This window comes from Triticum aestivum, chromosome 4D (assembly GCF_018294505.1).
Source record: "Triticum aestivum cultivar Chinese Spring chromosome 4D, IWGSC CS RefSeq v2.1, whole genome shotgun sequence".
Classification (NCBI taxonomy): Eukaryota; Viridiplantae; Streptophyta; class Magnoliopsida; order Poales; family Poaceae; genus Triticum; species Triticum aestivum.
In genome coordinates this window covers 48641547-48660831 of record NC_057805.1, presented here as the reverse complement: position 1 = coordinate 48660831, position 19285 = coordinate 48641547, and the positions used below count along the sequence as shown (strand labels likewise).

The 19285-nt window shown below is 42.0% G+C and overlaps 1 protein-coding gene and 1 pseudogene across 1 annotated transcript; both read left to right on the top strand.

The window, feature by feature from the left end:
• Positions 1-2934: 2934 nt before the first annotated feature.
• On the top strand, positions 2935-4450 carry LOC123099570 (probable O-methyltransferase 2). Its single transcript, XM_044521703.1, has 2 exons — positions 2935-3829; positions 3939-4450. Exons 1-2 carry the CDS (start codon positions 3011-3013, stop codon positions 4236-4238), a joined length of 1119 nt encoding a protein of 372 aa, XP_044377638.1. The 5' UTR covers positions 2935-3010; the 3' UTR covers positions 4239-4450.
• A 2927-nt stretch (positions 4451-7377) lies between these two features.
• On the top strand, positions 7378-8629 carry LOC123099569 (probable O-methyltransferase 2; annotated as a pseudogene).
• Positions 8630-19285: the final 10656 nt, after the last annotated feature.

Below are 19285 nucleotides of genomic sequence, written 5' to 3'. Positions count from 1 at the left end.
GCACTCCTTCTATGCGGTCTGACCCATGTCCACCCAACCCCACATCGTCCAGCCCCGAGCCAACGGCCGCCACGCAGATGGGCGCACATGAAAAAACAAAAATGCCCTCGGCGGGGGACGGGAATTTTGGCGGTGGCATGAGATCTTTTGCCTCTGGAGAGCGCCGACGGGCCGCACGGGACGTGGCCTAGCCACAGCAAATGACACGCGGGCCCACCAGCGTGTTACCCCACACGTCAGCGAGACCCGGCCGGAAACCGCGGAGTGATGGCTAGCGCGTGGGAGTAGTAACTATTCATTGCTAGAGGAGCGAGGCCTCGATCCGACGACGCATGTCATCCGGGAGCTTGATCGGATGGCCGGAAACGCATCAAGCAAACCGATCTAACGGCCAGAATGCTCTAATCGTTGTGAGAGCTCTGTTTTCCCCTAGGTTCTTGTTTCTGGATGAGACGAGCGGTGGGGGGCAGATAAGGTTGAGTAAAAAAATTAATGCATAGGCGGTGTTGAGTTGCAATCATAAGGGAGAAGTACGTCGTACGATAGATCATGATAGTGGGAGTGTACTCCTGTTACGATCGGACGCCTGGTCCCTGATAAGAACTTTATTTATTTATTTTTGTTAAGTTTAGTATAGAGCCATTAAATTATAAAAATATAGGAGGATATGTGATTGAGACATTCCTATTTTACCATGTTAGTATCCTTGTTTTGTGATTGAGTGTACTCGCTGCTTTTCCTTAGAGCATCTCTACCTCTTCTCTTAAACACCCCCCCCCCCCCCCCCCCCCCCCTCCTCAATTTTTTTGTTAAAATATCTGATTTATTTAAATGTTAATGTTAGTGTAGCAAGCGTGCTTGACACTTTTCATGCGAAACAGGATAGCGATGCTTCGTCAATGAAAAAAATAAAAGTAAGTGTAACATTTGGCTTTTTACTTTTTTTGTACAAGTCAAAATGCTTAAAATTTGCAGGTAGCATTTTGGGGTGACAGTGAACACATCTATGATTTTAAATATTTGTAAAATACATTTTTGACGCGCTGGAGCATATGCTCCCTAGAGACCAGTTGTATTTCCACAGTTTTTTGCACGCAGACCTTTTCCCCGAATTCTTAACTCCTCGAAAACTCAAATTTGCATAAATAGGCATCTCAAAAACATAAATTGAAACATGATTTGATAACTTATTAGTTTATAAAATATATTGCCTCTTTATAAACATAAAAATACCTTAATTAAACTGCGGTGCACTTTGCACAGATAGAGCCGAAACGACATGGAGATGTCGAGAGGCTTGAGGCTTTAGGAAGCTTCGGCCAGACAAGGCTCCATGAGACGGGAGGTGGGGAGCAGATGAGGTTGAGTGAAAAATTAATGCATAAGCGATGCTGAGTTGCAATCACAAGGAAGAAGTACGCCGTACCACAGATCGTGACAATGGGAGTGTACTCTTGTTACTATTGGACGCCCGGTCCCTGAGAAGGACCTTTTTTATTTTTGTTAAGTTTAGTATAGAGCCATTAATTTATGAAAATATGAGAGGATATGCGATTGAGTCATTCTGTTTTACCATGTTAGTATCCAGTTGTTTCAAGCTTTGTACTTGTTGTTTTTCCTTTTATATATAGTTTTGTTGATGCATGGCATTTGAAACTTAATAAAATGGCCGTGTGCATCTCTAATGCAAAAACGAAGAAAACCTAACATTTTTGGAAAATCTAAGTTTTTATCGGCCTTGTGAGTAACCTACATGTGGTCTGTCTGTATTGATTTTCGTCTCATTTTCGATTAATTAATTGGGCATTTGTCCTCTTCTTATTTAATCACCTAGGCAAATCTTCTGCCTTCGGATTTGAGAAAGAAAATTATACGTGTGCAAACCTGTGATCTCGCCTCCTGGCAAGATCAGGGAATAGCCAGTAGCTAGCCACATGCGTGCGTCAGGGCCTTGTCGAAGATCAAGAGTTGTTGATTTGCATCAATGTCAACTATGTTTGTTACGCCAAGTTCATCACGGCACCATGCCATTTGTTTTTTAACATAATACAGATGCAAGCGTTTATACATACGCGTATATACTCATCCCTATGAACGCACACACGCATACCCTATCCTTAAAATTGAGTCGGCGTATCATCTTGAGATTTACGAAGTCACCGTAGACATCTACAAGAACGTCTCCTCCCACTGAAAGCGCATCACCGAAAATCCAGAAGTAAATCAAAAATAATGCGAGCATTAGGACTTGAACCTTAGTGGGTTGGGATACCACTGTCCCTCAAACTATCTAACAACAGGTTGATTCGTCCATGCCACTTGGTTCATGTGCTAGACGTACAGGGTGCAGAATCAGCGGTAGACGTGGAGATAGTACGTACACACAATCTCTCTTCACTGATAGTACTCGTTTATTTCCGATCCGGAGACCAACCAACTCGCGCTCCATGCGAGGTTAATTAAGTAGTATAGCCGTGGAACGCGAAGTTAATTAATTATAGCTTTTCAGAGGATGCTTGGATTTAAGAAACTTATTTTAGTCTGATTAAAAATAGTCTTTTTAAGAGGCTAAAATTCCAAGCACCTCTGACTAAAGAGGGGCTAAAACTAGTCTTGAGACTAAAACTTTTTAGTCAGGGGTACCCCTACTAAAATGTGGATTAGTCCTCTCTCTCCTCATTTAACTCTTCTCTTTTAACATAGGCGAGTTCTGGATCGGAGGGTTTGGAGGATAATAAATGCTCATTAACTTAATTTTAGTCTCTTTAGTATTTGGATCCAAGCATGGGTAAGGCTAGCAAGTTTTAGTCCCACTACTTTTTGTTATGAGACTAAAACGTATCCAAGCACACTCTCAATACACGAGTAGTAGTAGTAGTAGCTCTATTTAAGCCCCAGCATACAAATGCAACACATAGCATGCAAATGCAACACATAACATCAGTGGATCGAGAACTGAGCAACACTACTACACACACAAGAGCCAGCCAGAGTGATAGAGAGGAGAGCAATGGCCGGTCAGGCGCCGACCATCCAGGTTCCCACGGATGCCGAGCTGCTGCAGGCACAGGCTGACCTGTGGCGCCACAGCCTCTACTACCTCACGTCCATGGGGCTCCGCTGCGCCATCAAGCTCGGCATCCCGACGGCCATCCACAACTTTGGCGGTGTCACCTCGCTGCCGGATCTGATGGCTGCATTGTCGCTCCCTGCAAGTAAGCAGCCATTCCTCGGCCGCCTGATGCGTGTGCTGGTCACGTCGGGCGTCTTTGCAGCCGGCGGCGACAACTCCCACTCCGAGGCGGAGGCGGAGCTGTTCCGGCTCAACCCGCTGTCGCGCATCCTGGTGGACGGCGTGGTGGCGGACGAGCACCACAGCCAGACGTCCTTCGTGCTCGCCGCGACGTCGCCGTTCTACACGGAGGCGGCCCTGGGGCTGGCCGACTGGTTCAGGAAAGACATCGCGGGGCCGGTGCCGTCACCGTTCGAGGACGTGCATGGCGCGTCGCTCTTCCACGAGAGCACGGCGCTCCTGGACCAGGAGCTCGACGAGCTGGTCACCGAAGGTCTGGCCGCCCATGACAACCTAGGGATTGGCACGATCATGCGGGAGTGCCATGACCTCTTCAAGGGGCTTGAGTCTCTTACTGACTGTTGTGGTGGCGATGGGACGACGGCGAGGGCCATCACCAAGGCCCATCCGCATGTCAAGTGCACCGTGCTGGACCTTCCCAAGGTGATCGACAAAGCTCCTTCTGACGGGATCGTCAACTATGTTGCTGGTGACTTGTTCCACTCCGTTCCAAAGTCTCAGGCTGTGATGCTCAAGGTATTTAACCACGGTAGATAATTGCCAAATAGTAAATATGTTGACTTGCAAAAATAAAAAAGATCATTCATTGATGCTAACGAAGGCTATGCATGCACATATTTTGCAGCTTGTGCTGCACCACTGGAGTGATGAGGACTGTGTGAAGATCTTGTCCCAATGTAAGGATGCCATTCCTTCACATGAGGAGGGAGGAAAGGTGATCATTATAGATATTGTGGTTGGGCCTTCATTAGGACCAGTAATATTTGAGGCCCAGCTTTTGATGGACATGCTCATGCTTGTGAACACAAGAGGTCGTCAACGTACTGAGAATGACTGGCGTGAGCTATTCATGGAGGCAGGGTTCAGTGACTATAAAATTGTCAAGAAACTAGGAGCACGAGGTGTCTTCGAGGTCTATAAGTGAAGGGTTTCACAGAAAATGCAAGGTCTATCCATGAAGGGAATGCTCTGAAGTACCCTAGCAGCATGGTTTATTTATATATGCTCCGGTGAAGGAAATAAAAAGAGTGCCTTACATCTTCTCAAGGAAATTGTCATGTATCATGTTAAGCATGGTTACCCTGTCATCTTTGTATGTTTTCATCCATAAGTATTAATATAATCAGTTATCAGTTATCAGTGTGTCATATTTGTGTATGCATTATGATCGGAGGCATGACGATCTAGTTTCTCATGTGTTGTAGTGCATATTGTTGTAGATAATGTGTCTACAAAAAATATCACGCCGTATATATACTAACTGAGTTTATGTGGAGCAACCATGTTTACTCTAGAAGAAAATATCTCTAGCAAATTGGGGGCTTGTCTCCCAGAAAAAAAATCTTCTGGTGGGCTAGGTATTCCAAATTTGAGGGAATTCAATATGTCGACTGTGCTAGCCTCTTGGGCCAAGAGATATTTTGCTGGTGCTGGCAAAAATTGGTTACCCATTGTGGATTATAAATATCACACTACGAAGCGTCAAAAATTTGAGAAATATATAAATGTCACACTCCTAAACCCGATATTCTTTGGTATAGAATGAACCATGGATCCCCTTTTTGGAAAGGTCTTACTTGAGCTATGTCTGGGGTTAGGCCCTTCTATAAATATGCCCTGAGCAATGGTAAAAATAGTTATTTCTGGAATGATGTGTGGGATGGTGATATCTCCTTGGAAACCCAATTCTGGGACTTGTTTGATCTCTGCCAGCAACAAAATTGCACTGTTGCCCAGGTGTGGGGTGGCTAGGTCCTTAAACTGACCTTTGCGAGATGTCACTACTAGGAAAAACCCTATAGGAAGCTACCTAATAGCAGCGCCGGGTAATGGGCCAACACTACTGGTAAGTAGTAATAGTGCGGGGTAAAATACCGCGTTGCGGGTAAACTTTAGCAATAGCGAGTAGTGCGGGCACTGTGACCACGCGCTACTACTAAGTGGTCCCCCAATGCCCCCCCCCCCCCCCCCCCGTAGGCCACGACACCAGCGTTGGGGTCTAAAACCTGCGCTACAGCTAATAAGAAAGTAGCAGCGCGGGTCCTAGGCTAGATGTTAATACGTCTCCAACGTATCTATAATTTTTGATTGTTTCATGCTATTATATTATCAATCTTGAAATCTTTATATGCATTTATATGCTATTTTGTATTATTTTTGGAAACTAACATAAAATTAACCTATTGCCTAGTGCCAGTTGCTGGTTTCTGCTTGTTTTTAGTTATCCAGAAAATCAGTACCAACGGAGTCCAAACGCTATGAAACTTTTTGACGATTTTTTTCTGGACATAAGAGATCCTATAAGCTTCGGGAGGAGACCAGAGGATAAACGAGGAGATGGCAAGGCAACAGGGCACGCCCAGGGAGGGTTCCCTATTACCTTGTGGGCCCCACGCGGCTCTGCCTGACCTAATTGCACTTATATAAATTCTCAAATATTGGGGAACCCCGAGAGAGCCGCCTGAAACATTTTTTCCGCCGCCGCGACCTTCTGTTCTTTCACAATCCCGAAGGCCTTTTCCTATACTCTGTCAGAGGGGAAATCGGTCACGGAGGGCTTCCACATCATCCTTGCCGCCTTCCGATGATGCGTGAGTAGTTTACCACAGACATATAGGTCCATAGCTAGTAGCTAGATGGCTTCTTCTCTCTCTTTGATCTTCAATACAATGTTCTCCTCGGTCTTCTTGGAGTTCTATCCGATGTAATCTTCTTTTGCGGTGTGTTTGTTGGTATCCGATGAATTGTGGGTTTATGATCAGATTATTCGTTGAAAGTAATTGAGTCTTTTCTGAACTTTATTATGCATGATTATGATAGCTTTGTATTTCTCTCCGATCTATCCGTTTGGTTTGGCCCACTAGACTGATTTATCTTCAGTGGGAGAGGTGCTATGTGGTGGGTTCAATATTGCGGTGTAACCACCTCATGATAGAAGGGGTAGCGAGGCACGTATTGTACTGTTGCCACTAAGGATAAAACGACGGGGTTTACTCATATTGATTCGGTTTACTTTGTCTACATCATGTCATCTTGCTTAAAGTGTTACTCTGTTTGTCATGAACTTAGTACCATAGATGCATGCTGGATAGCGGTCGATTGGTGGAGTAATAGTAGTAGATGTAGGCAGGAGTCTGTCTATTTGTCACGAACGTGATGCCTACATGTGTGATCATTGCCATGAATAAAGTCATAACTATGCACTTTTCTATCAATTGCCCCACAGTAATTTGTTTACCCACCGTATGCTAAGCGTTCAATAGAGAAGCCTCTAGTGAAAACTATGGCCCCGGGGTCTACTTTACATATTATAAAAACTAAAAATACTTTGCTGCAATTTATTTACTTTTATTTTATTTTGCAGTTTATCCATCTACCTATACAAGATTTGATCCTTGCAAGTAACGAGTTCAAGGGGAATGACAACCCTCTTGCCTACGTTGGGTGCAAGTATTTGTTTTTATGTGTGCAGGTGCTGACGACGAGAGTTTGCTTGGTTCTCCTATTGGTTCGATAACCTTGGTTCTCATTGAGGGAAATACTTATCTCTGCTGTGTTGCATCTCCTATCCTCTTCGGGGAAAATCCCAAGGCAGTTTACAAGTTGCAGGTGCTACTGCTATGGATACATGGGGGTAGTGGGTTGGCCCCACTAAGTAGTAGCACAGCCTCAGCGTCCCGCGATACAACTATTGGGCTTAGTAGTAGCGCTGACACATTCCCCGAGCTACTATTAAGCCTAGCACAATCTTATCCTCTCCCTGCCGGTTCCTCACTCCTATGCCCACTCTCACTCTCTCTCCGCTCCTCCTCCCGCCGCCGCCATTGCCCGTCGTCACTCCCCTCCTCCCCCTTCCTCCACTCCTCTCACCAGCACTCCCTCCTACATCGCCACCGCCCTCTCCCTACCTCCCACAACGCCTCCTCTGCCCTCTCCCTCCCTCCCTCCAACGTCACCTCATTCTATTTAAGCCCCCGCGTGCAAATGCAACACATTACATCAGAGTGGATCGAGAACTAAGCAACACTACACGCACAATAGCCAGAGTGACAGAGAGGAGAGCAATGGTCGGTCAGGCACGAACCATCGAGATCCCCATGGATGCCGAGCTATTGCAGGCACAGGATGACCTGTGGCGCCACAACCTCTAATACCTCATGTCCATGGGCTTTGCTGCGCCATTAAGCACGGCATCCTGACCGCCATCCACTGCCTGGCGGGGTCACCTCGCTGCCGGACCTGGTAGTCGCGCTGTCACTCCCCGCAAGTAAGCAGCCATTCCTCGGCCGCCTAATGCGTGTGCTGGTCACATCGGGTGTCTTTGCAGCCGGCAACGACTCCGAGGCGGAGGTGGAGATCTTCCACCTCAACCCGCTGTCGCGCATCCTGGTAGACAGTGTGGTGGCAAATGAGCACCACAGCCAAACGTCCTTCGTGCTTGCCGTGACATCACCGTTCTACACGGAGGCCACGCTGGGGCTAGCCGAATGGTTCAGGAAGGACATCACGGGGCCGGTGCCATCACTGCTCAAGGATGTGCATGGCGCGTCGCTCTTCGATGAGAGCACGACACTCCTGGACCAGGAGCTCGACGAGCTGGTCATCGAAGGTTTGGCCGCCCATGACAACCATGGGATCTGCACCATCATGAAGGAGTGTCATGACCTCTTCAAGGGACTCGAGTCCCTTACAGATTGCTGTGGTGGCGATGGGTAGATGGCAAGGGCCATCACCAAGGCCCATCCGCACGTCAAGTGCACCGTGCTGGACCTTCCCAAGGTGATCGACAAAGCTCCTTCTGACGGGATTGTCAACTATGTTGCTGGTGACTTGTTCCACTCCGTCCCAAAGTCCCAGGCAGTAATGCTCAAGGTAATGGCAAACCAATGGGAAGGTCATCTCTCTTTCTTTATATTTAACCACGCTAGGCAATTACCAAATAGTATATCTATTGACTCGCAAAAATTGAAAAGATAGTTCATTGATGCTAACAAAGGTTGTGCACATATTCTGCAGCTTGCGCTGCACCACTAGAGTGATGAGGACTGTGTGAAGATCATGTCTCAATGTAGGGATGCCATTCCTTCACATGAGGAGGAAGGGAAGGTGATTATTATTGATATCGTGCTTGGGCCTTCATTAGGGCCAGTAATGTTTGAGGCCCAGCTTTTGATTGGCATGCTCATGCTTGTGAACACAAGAGGCCGTCAACGTACTGAGAATGATTGGCATGAGCTCTTCATGAAAGCAGGGTTCGATGATTATAAGATTGTCAAGAAACTGGGAGCACGAGGCGTCTTTGAGGTCTATAAGTGAAAGGTTTCGCAGGAAAAGCAAGGTATATTCATGAAGGGAATGCTCCCAAGTACCCTAGCAGTATGGTTTCTCTATATATGCTCCAATGTAGGATATAAAAATAGTGCCTTATACATTCTCTCAAGGAAATTGTAATGTAGGAGTATCATTTTAAGGATGGTTATCCTGTCACCTTTGTATGTTTTCGTCCATAAGTATTAATACAATTAGTGTGTCATATTTGTGTATGCATTATGATCATATGCATCACAACCTAGTTTGGTGTATGTTCTAGTGCATATTCTTGTAGATATTGTGTCTAGAACAATATCACGTCTTATATATAATAACTGAGTTTACTTGGAGCAACCACGTTAATTCTAGAAGAAAATATCTCTAGCAAGATGGGGGCTTGTGTCCCAGAAAAAAATTCTTTTATGGGCTAGGTATTCCAAATTTGAGGGAATCATGTTTCTGCTAGCCTCTTGTGGTGGTGGTGGAAAAAAATTGGTTATCCCTTGTGGATTATAAATATCACACTGCTAAACCAATATTCTTTGGTCTAGAATGAACACTGGATCCCCTTTTTCTAAAAGGTTTATATTTGGGCTATGTCTGGGGTTAGGCCTTTTTATAAATGGCCTCTGGGCAATGGTAAAAATATTTACTGTTGGCATGATGTGTGCGGCTGGTGATATCTCCTTGAAAACCCAATTATAGGACTTGTTTGATCTCTGCCAGCAACAAAATTGTACTATTGCCCAGGTGTGGGATGGTCGGATCCTTATACTGACCTTTAGGAGATGTCTTGATATTTCATTTTTTTGAGAAATGGAATTATCTCTTGAATATCCTTCTTAGCTTTAAACCCGTTGACTGCACCGATGAAACTATTTGGACTCTTGGAGCTTCCGAGGTTTACATTACTAAATCCTTTTACAACAAAATTAACTAGGGATGGTCTATGTCCCTATCTGGGACAAATTTTGGAAAAGATGAACCTATTTGGACTCTTGAAGCTTCTGAGGTTTATATTATTAAATCCTTTTATAGCAAAATTAACTGGGGATGGGTCTTTGCCCCTATCTAGGACATATTTTGGAAAATCACTATCCCTCATAGATATTTGGTTTTTGTTTGGTTGGTGGTCCATAGCAAAATCCTAACAAGAGATAACTTGAATAAAAGACAACACTTAGATGATTTAACTTGTCTGTTTTGTAGTGAGGAAGAATCTATTGATCACTTGCTGTTTGGTTGCATTGTTGAAAAACGTTCGTGGATGATTATTATTAAAGTTTTTCAGTTTGTTTCCCCTGATAATGTATTTGAATTACCTGCTCTATGGGATAGAAATAATAATGATAAATCTACTATGCGAAATGATTTATGTTTTTAGGAAGCAGTGTGGAAACATATCCGGATTCTTCTGGGAAAGGCAAGTGTGTTGCTTCACCAATGAAAGATTCTATGGTCGGATACTCAATCAAACTTACTAAATGAATGCTTGCTACTACTGGATCGAAGAAGAGGACAACTTCAGATGTTCGCGTGGAGATGAAGAAGGGCGCAAGGATTGATCAACAGAGCTTTTATCTGAGGGCCCATTCCAGGTGATGTTGATGGTTTCTCTAATAGATAGCTCCTATTGCTGAATTTCCTTTTGCTCGCAATGTTGGTGGCCTTCTAAAACTATTCTGGCTCAACTACTTTGGTTTAGCCCGAGCGGTGTGAGCAATCATCCTAATACAAATGGTCGTCCTTCTGAAGATTTTTTTACCTTGTTTTTATAAAAAATGGGATGGGAGGGGGAGGGGCCCTTTCTATAAAAGAAAATCTAGAGGAAAATATATCTTATGTGTTAATGTGTCGCATCTGGTCGGTCAGAGGAGTTGTATTATCCTAATACAGCTAGTATACTGGTCAAAAATACCCAATGAAACCTGGGTAAGACTCAAGACACAACCACACTTAAATTAAAATTTTAAAAGGTCAAACAATTTTAAAAACTTGTTGTAATGAACATGGTCTAGTGTTATACTTACATGTAAAGTTTCGTGAAGTAACAACTCTCGTGGTCTTCTCTGCAAAAAAGAAAAAAAAATCAGATATATATAAAAGTTACTATTCAAAGTTTTTGAAGCTGCGATTATTTTTTTGCCCAGAACAACATGGAAGTCGTTTCTTCTGAAACTTCATACATGAGTAGAACACTCAACCATGTTCGCAACAAAAATGTTTTAAAATTGTTTGATTTTTTCTACCTTTCAAAATTAAAATGCTTTAGCAAATGCTCCTAAACTCAAGTTTGAAAGATCCAAGCCCGTGTACTGATCTCCTAAGAACTGACTTGCCCATGGTACTAAAAAAAAGAGACAGCCAGTGAACGTCCCACAATGACTATATCTCGCTCACTGCAAGATGTAATACTGTCTATATCTCAAAATATACGTTTTGACACTATGATAGTGTTAGCCCTACATCACTACTTCACCTGAGCCAGGCCGTATCAGCGCTGTAGGACTGTTTTACAATTTCTGTGTCGTTGTTTTCTTGAGGAGCTGGTTTTGCATGGGTTACTGGTTTGGTTTTTGTCTGATTTTTCCTTTTCAGGTTTTTGTTTCTTTTATTGGCAAATGTGCCCGTGCGTTGCAATAGAAAAAATAAATTCTTACTCGGCTCAAGTGATCCATCCATTTTGAAGTTTTTGACACCATTGCTGATGGTGGTTGCGTTGTCCATCTATTCACAATGAACATGATTAACCCCAAGGCGATTAGCTTGATCATCACACTCGCACATCGCTTTCGCGAGCCCCTCCCTCCATCAACATGTAATTTCGTAGACTTATAATGATGGTGGGTGCTACCCTGTCTCATCTATACTTGATGCATGCACACATATGTTTGTGCACATTGTAAGGGACAGAAATTAGTGTGTACCAAAACGTCCATTAGCATGGCACGACCGCATCTCCGAACAGTGCCACCCGGTGGCAATAGGGAGGTGCACGCCGAGGTATAGAAGAAATGCATATTACCAAAAATTGATCAATTAGTGAATTTGGTTTTCCTATTAAAAAGCAAACTGCCCACGCACTTGCTTTTTTCTCTTGTAAAACCATATTAATAATTCGGCCTATTGGACTTCTGAAGGATTAATTATTGCAGTGCGTCTCATTTTTCAAAAAAAGGTTCTTGTTTTCAAATTTTTGTCCAGAAATTCAAAAAATGTATGGGAATATAAAAAAATGTTCACATGTTTAAAAATTTGTCTGCTTCATGCAGAATTAAATAAATGTCGCTGCTTTCAAATTTTGTCCGAAAATTCATAAAATGCTACCATTTTCAAAGTTTTATTCAGGAATTTAATTTTTTTCTCCATTTTCGAATTTTGTGTACAAATGCAACAATACTTCCCATATTTAAAATTTATTCACCAATTGAAAAATTCTTCACATTTTTCAAAAAAACATGATTGTCAAAAATTGTTAGGAATTAAAAAGAATTATTCTGAATTTCAAGAAATGTTTTGAAAATAAGTCAAATAATATTCTGATCTTCCCGTGCAGTTAATTCTTAAACATTCATGCGGCATAATATTCAAAAAGAAGCACAATCTCCATTAGCTAGGTATGTTCCTCCGTGAGCGGTTGGTCAAGAGTACAATTCCTCCGTAGTGCACCTTTTTTCTCGATATTTCCACCGCTTGTGGGCCGCTGCGTGGGCCAGCCTAGATGGGGTACCCCTTGCTATAAGAATTACCTTTTGGTCACTTTTAGGTGGCTTCAGTGGGTAATATTTTGAACTACTCGGGCAATTTGTGTGACATACGGGCAGAAACATTTCTCCATTTATTAGTAGGTATAGATTTTTTTTCATGCTTCATTTTCCTTTTTGTTTTTTCTTCTTCCTTGTCTTCTTTTTTCCTATCTTTCATTTCTTTAATTCTTTAATATATTTTTCATTTCATTTTATTGTTTTTATCATATTTCTTATTTTATTTTAATTGTTATTAAAAATGGATCATGTATTTAAAACTATTTTCCATGTATTAAACATATGTTCATCGTGTATTAAAAATGTCAGCGTGTACTAGAAAAGTTCTTCATGTATAAAACAGTAATTATAGAGTTTTTTCTAAATCATGTTCATTGTGTATAAAAAATGTTTGCCATTTGTATAAAAATTCCATCGTGTGCTTTGAAATATTCATTGTGTACTAAAAGTTTCATACTGTATTAAAAATAGTTTAGTGTGCATTGAAAAATGTATAGTGTGTTTCAAAATATTTATCTTATACTTTATAAACATTTATGACTTGTTAAAAATGCATCCACATTTTCTAAACTTACATTAACATTTTGAAAGTTTAAGGAGTGAATTTTAATTAGAAGAAAACCCATTTTATAAATGCATGAACACGTTTTAAAAAGTTTAAGGAATGCTTTTCTAATTAAAATAAGTAAAACTAGCGGGAATTTTTCTAAAATGTTTTTCTTCCTTTTTGTTTAGAGCATGTATTGCTGATCAAACCATTCATGTATGTTGGAGCAAAGTGCACCACCGAATCATTCATCATACTTTCCTTTTAGCAAAATGTGTCGGAAGCAACTATCCAAATGTTATCCCTTGTGGGGCTTCGGCAAAGGTCACTTCCTTGACATGTGAGCGCGCCAAATGATCCGCCTGAAGAAATATGCCCTAGAGGCAATAATAAAGATGTTATTTATATTTCCTTATATCATGATAAATGTTTATTATTCATGCTAGAATTGTATTAACCAGAAACTTGATACATGTGTGAATACATAGACAAAACAAAGTGTCTCTAGTATGCCTCTACTTGACTAGCTCGTTAATCAAAGATGGTTAAGTTTCCTGACCATAGGCATGTGTTGTCATTTAATGAGCGGGATCACATCATTAGGAGAATGATGTGATGGACAAGACCCATCCATTAGCTTAGCATTATGATCGTTAAGTTTTATTGCTATTGCTTTCTTCATGACTTATACATGTTCCTCTTACTATGAGATTATGCAACTCCAGAATACCGGAGTAACACCTTGTGTGCTACCAAACGTCACAACGTAACTGGGTGATTATAAAGAACCTTGATCATAGTGATACACATATTCATAATATTGAAGCCAAAAGATGCAAGGTTAATAATGATACTGCAAGTTATTTGTGGCACTGCCGTTTAGGTCATATTGGTGTAAAGCGCATGAAGAAACTCCATGCTGATGGGCTTTTGGAATCACTTGATTATGAATCACTTGATTCTTGCGAACCATGCCTCATGGGCAAGATGGCTAAGACTCCGTTCTCCAGAACAATGGAGTGAGCAACTGACTTATTGGAAATAATACATACTGATGTATGCGGTCCGATGAGTGTTGAGGCTCGCGGCGGGTATCGTTATATTCTGACCTTCACAGATGATTTGAGCAGATGTGGGTATATCTACTTAATGAAACATAAGTCTGAAACATTTCAAAAGTTCAAAGAATTTCAGAGTGAAGTGGAAAATCATCATAACAAGAAAATGAAGTTTCTACGATCTGATCATGGAGGTGAATATTTGAGTTATGAGTTTGGTCTTCATTTGAAACAATGTGGAATAGTTTCGCAACTCACGCCACCTGGAACACCACAGCGTAATGGTGTGTCCGTATGTCGTAACCGTACTTTATTAGATATGGTGCGATCTATGATGTCTCTTACCGATTTACCACTATCGTTTTGGGGTTATGCATTAGAGACAGCTGCATTCATGTTAAATAGGGCACCATCTAATCCGTTGAGATGACACAGTATGAACTGTGGTTTGGCAAGAAACCTAAGATGTCGTTTCTTAAAGTTTGGGACTGCGATGCTTATGTGAAAAAGCTTCAACCTGATAAGCTCGAACCCAAATCAGAAAAATGCGTCTTCATAGGATACCCAAAGGATACTATTGGGTACACCTTCTATCACAGATCCGAAGGCAAGATATTCATTGCTAAGAATGGATCCTTTCTAGAGAAGGAGTTTCTCTCGAAAGAAGTGAGTGGGAGGAATGTAGAACTTGATGAGGTAATTGTACCTTCTCCCGAATTGGAAAGTAGATCATCACAGAAATCAGTTCCAGTGATTCCTACACCAATTAGTGAGGAAGCTAATGATGATGATCATGAAACTTCAGATCAAGTTACTACCAAACCTTGTAGGTCAACCAGAGTACGGTCTGCACCAAAGTGGTACGGTAATCCTGTTCTGGAAGTCATGTTACTAGACCATGACGAACCTATGAACTATGAGGAAGCGATGACGAGCCAAGATTCCGCGAAAATGGCTTGAGGCCATGAATTCTGAGATGGGATCCATGTATGAGAACAAAGTATGGACTTTGATTGACTTGCCCAATGATCGGCGAGCCATTGAGATAAATGGATCTTCAAGAGGAAGACGGACGCTGATAGTAGTGTTACTATCTACAAAGCTCGAATTGTCACAAAAAAGTTTTCGACAAGTTCAAGGTGTTGACTACGATAAGATTTTCTCACTCGTAGCGATGCTTAAGTCTGTCCGAATCATGTTAGCAATTGCCACATTTTATGAGATCTGGCAAATGGATATCAAAACTGCATTCCTTAATGGATTTCTTCAAGACGAGTTGTATATGATGCAACAAAAAGGTTTGGTGAATCCTAAAGGTGCCAACAAAGTGTGCAAGCTCCAGCGATCCATCTATGGACTGGTGCAAGCATCTCGGAGTTGGAATATACGCTTTGATGAGTTGACCAAAGCATATAGTTTTATACAGACTTGCGGTGAAGCCTGTATTTACAAGAAAGTGAGTGGGAGCACTACAACATTTCTGATAAGTATATGTGAATGACATATTGTTAACCGGAAATAATGTAAATTTTCTGGAAAGCATAAAGGAGTGTTTGAAAGGAGTTTTTCAAAGAAAGACATCGGTGAAGCTGCTTACATATTGAGCATCAAGATCTATAGAGATAGATCAAGACGTTGATAAGTTTTTTCAATGAGTACATACCTTGACAAGATTTTGAAGTTCGAAATGGAACAGTCAAAGAAGGAGTTCTTGCCTGTGTTGCAAGGTGTGAAGTTGGGTAAAGACTCAAAACCTGACCACGGCAGAAAATAGAAAGAGAATGAAAAGTCATTCTCTTTGCCTCAGTCATAGGTTCTATAAAGTATGTTATGCTGTGTACCAGACCTATTGTGTACCACACCATGAGTTTGGCAAGAGGGTACAATAGTGATCCAGGAGTGGATCACTGTACAGCGGTCAAAATTATCCTTAGTGGAATAAGGATATGTTTCTCGGTTATGGAGGTGACAAAAAGTTCGTCGTAAAGGGTTACGTCAATGCAAGCTTTGACACTGATCCAGATGACTCTAAGTCTCAATCTGGATACATATTGAAAGTGGGAGCAATTAGCTAGAGTAGCTCCGTGCAGAGCATTGTAGACATAGAAATTTGCAAAATACATACGGATCTGAATGTGGCAGACCCGTTGACTAAACTTCTCTCACAAGCAAAACATGATCACACCTTAGTACTCTTTGGGTGTTAATGTACTCTTTGGGTGTTAATCACATACCGATGTGAACTAGATTATTGACTCTAGTAAACCCTTTTGGTATTAGCCACATGGAGATGTGAACAAATCACATAAAGATGTGAACTATTGGTGTTAAATCACATGACGATGTGAACTAGATTATTGACTCTAGTGCAAGTGGGAGACTGAAGGAAATATGCCCTAGAAGCAATAATAAAGATGTTATTTATATTTCCTTATATCATGATAAATGTTTATGAAGGAAATATGCCCTAGAGGCAATAATAAAGTTATTATTTATTTCCTTATTTCATGATAAATGTTTATTATTCATGCTAGAATTGTATTAACCGGAAACTTAGTACATGTGTGAATACATAGACAAAATATAAGTGTCCCTAGTATGCCTCTACTTGACTAGCTTGTTTATCAAAGATGGTTATGTTTCCTAGCCATAGACATGTGTTGTCATTTGATGAACGGGATCACCTCATTAGAGAATGATGTGATGGACAAGACCTATCCGTTAGCATAGCATTATGATCGTTAAGTTTTATTGCTATCGCTTTCTTCATGACTTATACATGTTCCTCTGACTATGAGATTATGCAACTCCCAAATACCGGAGGAACACTTATTGTGCTATCAAACGTCACAGCGTAACTGGGTGATTATAAAGATGCTCTACAGGTGTCTTTGATGGTGTTTGTTGAGTTGGCATAGATCGAGATTAGGATTTGTCACTCCGTGTATCGCAGAGGTATCTCTGGGCCCTGTCAGTAATGCTCATCACTATAAGCCTTGCAAGCAATGTGACTAATGAGTTAGTTGCGGGATGATGCATTACGGAACGAGTAAAGAGACTTGTCGATAATGAGATTGAACTAGGTATGATGATACCGACGATCGAATCTCGGGCAAGTAACATACCGATGACATAGGGAACAACGTATGTTGTTATGCGCTTTGACTGATAAAGATCTTCATAGAATATGTAGGAGCCAATATGAGCATCCAGGTTCCGCTATTGGTTATTGACCGGAGATGTGTCTCGGTCATGTCTACATAGTTCTCGAACCAGTAGGGTCCGCACGCTTAACGTTCGATGACAATTTGTATTATGAGTTATGTGATTTGATGACCGAAGTTTTTTCGGAGTCCTGGATGAGATCACGGACATGACGAGGAGTGTCGAAATGGTCGAGACATAAAGATCGATATATTGGAAGGCTATATTCGGACATCGGAAAGGTTCTGAGTGGTTCGGGTATTTTTGGAGTACCGAAGAGTTACGGGAATTCGCCGGGGGAAGTACTGGGCCTTCATGGGCCTTAGTGGAAAGGAGAGAAGGACCACAAGGGGAGGCCACGCGCCCCCCATGGGCTGGTCCGAATTGGACTAGGGAGGGGGCGGCGCCCCCCTCTTTCCTTCTCCCTCTCTCTCCCCTCTTGGAAAAGGAAGGGGACTCCAACTAGGATTGGGAATCCTAGTTGGACTCCCCCTATAGGCGCGCCACTCCTATGCCAGCCTCCTCTTCCCCCCTCATATATATACGTGGGCAGGGGGCACCCAAAGACACACAAGTTGATCTTTTAGCCGTGTGCGGTGCCCCCCTCCACAGTTACACACCTCGGTCATATCGTTGTAGTGCTTAGGCGAAGCCGTGCGCCGGTAACTTCATCATCACCGTCATCACGCCGTCATGCTGACGGAACTCTCCCTCGGCCTCAACTAGACCAAGATTTTGAGGGACATCACCGAGCTGAACGTGTACTGATCGCGGAGGTGCCGTGCGTTCGGTACTTGGATCGGTTGGATTGCGAAGACGTTCGACTACATCAACCGCGTTACTAAACGCTTCCGCTTTCGATCTATGAGGGTACGTGGACACACTCTCCCTGCTCGTTGCTATGCTTCTCCTACATAGATCTTGCTTGATCGTAGGTAATTTTTTTGAAATACTACGTTCCCCAACAGTGGTATCAGAGCCAGGTCTATGCATTGATGTTATATGCACGAGTAGAGCATAAAGAGTTGTGGGCGATAATAGTCATACTGCTTACCAGCATGTCATACTTTGATTTGGCGGTATTGTTGGATGAAGCGGCCCAGACCGACATTACATGACCGCGTTCATGAGACTGGTTCTACTGCTGTGCTTTGCACACAGGTGGCTAATGGGTGTCTGTTTCTCCAACTTTAGTTGAATCGAGTGTGACTACGCCTGGTCCTTGTTGAAGGTTAAAACAACACACTTCACGAAAAATCATTGTGGTTTTGATGCGTAGGTAAGAACGGTTCTTGCTAAGCCTGTAGCAGCCACGTAAAAATTGCAACAACAAAGTAGAGGACGTCTAACTTGTTTTTGCAGGACTTGCTGTGATGTGATATGGTGAAGACGTGATGATATATAAATTGTTGTATGAGATGGTCATGTTTTGTAACAGTTATCGGGAACTGGCAGGAGCCATATGGTTGTCGCTTTACTGTATGAAATGCAATCGCCATGTAATTACTTTACTTTATCACTAAGCGGTAGCGATAGTCGTAGAAGCAATAGTTGGCGAGACGACAACGATGCTTCGATGGGAGATCAAGGTGTCAAGACCGTGACGATGGTGATCATGACGGTGCTTTGGAGATGGAGATCAAAGGCACAAGATGATGATGACCATATCACATCACTTATATTGATTGCATGTGATGTTTATCCTTTTGTAACATCCCAAATTTTTAATTTGAAATGTTATACATTAGATCATCATTGCATATCATATTTTATTTCATTTTGGCTAGATCCTAGAAATTCTACGCAACTCAAGGACCCACCGGAGAGAGTTGGGGATTTCGTTATTTTCAAATTTGGGTTTTCTCAAATTTTGAAAATAGGATCATTTGGTTTTATTTATTTTATCCTCAATTATTTCAATTATAAAAATATGAGAGAGGGAATAAAATGACTTTCCCAAAATAAAGGAATAATGAGGATGTAATAAACAAATCAAAGAAGATTTTATTTTAGAGTTTTTCGCTATTTTATTTGGATAGGAAAAAAATGCGTGTTTTTCAAAATGACATTTAGGCCCCAAATAAATGTT

Excerpts from the sequence above, each read along its gene's own strand:
- LOC123099570 (XM_044521703.1), top strand. The coding sequence starts at position 3,011 with ATGGCCGGTCAGGCGCCGACCATCCAGGTTCCCACGGATGCCGAGCTG. Across the intron at positions 3,830-3,938 it reads CTCAGGCTGTGATGCTCAAG|CTTGTGCTGCACCACTGGAG; the intron begins GTATTTAACCAC and ends CATATTTTGCAG.